At 59.3% G+C, this 1,138-nt stretch overlaps 1 protein-coding gene across 1 annotated transcript in view; it reads left to right on the forward strand.

The window, feature by feature from the left end:
• Window positions 1–8: 8 nt before the first annotated feature.
• The window catches only part of LOC103797726 (influenza virus NS1A-binding protein homolog), a gene marked incomplete at its 5' end in the record, with an annotated part of 1,931 nt that continues 801 nt past the window's right edge, over window positions 9–1,138 (forward strand). The window contains 4 exons of the mRNA XM_009069948.1: window positions 9–119; window positions 256–382; window positions 464–595; window positions 737–910. Coding sequence (XP_009068196.1) covers window positions 9–119; window positions 256–382; window positions 464–595; window positions 737–910 — 544 coding nt within the window. The remainder of the gene's footprint in view (window positions 120–255; window positions 383–463; window positions 596–736; window positions 911–1,138) is intronic.

Here is a 1,138-nt window from a genome sequence, read left to right on the forward strand (position 1 = left end):
GCTACAACAGGGAGGAGTGTCTGCGCACCGTGGAGTGCTACGACCCGCAGAAGGACACGTGGACGTTCCTGGCGCCCATGAGGACGCCGAGGGCTCGGTTCCAGATGGCAGTGCTGATGGTGTGTGCTGGGGCAGGCACGGGAGGGTGGCACGAACGGGGCACAGCTCACAGTGCCAGCAGCAGTTCACCTGGAGTTGTGTGGTCTGAGGGTGATGTGCTGAGGTGTGAAGTGGGTGTTTGCTTGTTCCACCCAGGGGCAGCTGTATGTTGTGGGTGGGTCAAACGGTCACTCGGATGACCTGAGCTGTGGAGAGATGTACGAGCCAGAGATCGATGACTGGACTCCTGTGCCAGAGCTGCGAACCAACCGCTGCAACGCAGGTGAGGCCTCCAGGGGCAGGGCAGGGAGGGCTGGACAGTGCTCCTTTCTTAGCTTGCTTACTGTTCTCTCCTCCTGAACAGGAGTGTGTGCCCTGAACGGAAAACTCTACATTGTGGGTGGCTCTGATCCTTACGGCCAGAAGGGACTTAAGAACTGTGATGTGTTTGATCCCGTAACGAAGTCCTGGACGAGCTGTGCTCCCCTTAACATCCGTAAGGGAGGGAGAGAGAGGGAGGGAGGGAGGAACTGCAAGAGTTTAGGTTTGAAAGCAAACCCAACCACCTTGAAATGACCTGCTGTGTCACGTTGTGGCGCGTGGCCGTGCGGGCTGTGACTGTGGCCCTCGGTTGCAGGGAGACACCAGTCAGCAGTGTGTGAGCTGGGTGGGTACCTGTACATCATCGGTGGGGCAGAGTCCTGGAACTGCCTGAACAGCGTGGAGCGCTACAACCCCGAGAACAACACGTGGACGCTGATGGCGCCGATGAACGTGGCACGGCGCGGCGCCGGCGTGGCCGTGCGGGACGGTAAGGGGCTGCAGGCTCAGCAGCTCCTGCTGCTGGGGGTCCACTTCTCAGCCACAGGGGACACAGGGGTGCAAGGGACCGGGTTGGGTCTTCTAGGCCAGTGTTGAGTCTCCTGTAGAATCAGAGAGTCAGCCAGATTGGAAGAGACCTCTAAGACCATCAAGTCCAACCCTCCCGTGGTCACTAGCCCATGGCACTAAGTGCCACATCACGTCTCAGCTTGAAAAC

This window comes from Acanthisitta chloris, unplaced genomic scaffold (assembly GCF_000695815.1).
Source record: "Acanthisitta chloris isolate BGI_N310 unplaced genomic scaffold, ASM69581v1 scaffold172, whole genome shotgun sequence".
Taxonomy (NCBI): domain Eukaryota; kingdom Metazoa; phylum Chordata; class Aves; order Passeriformes; family Acanthisittidae; genus Acanthisitta; species Acanthisitta chloris.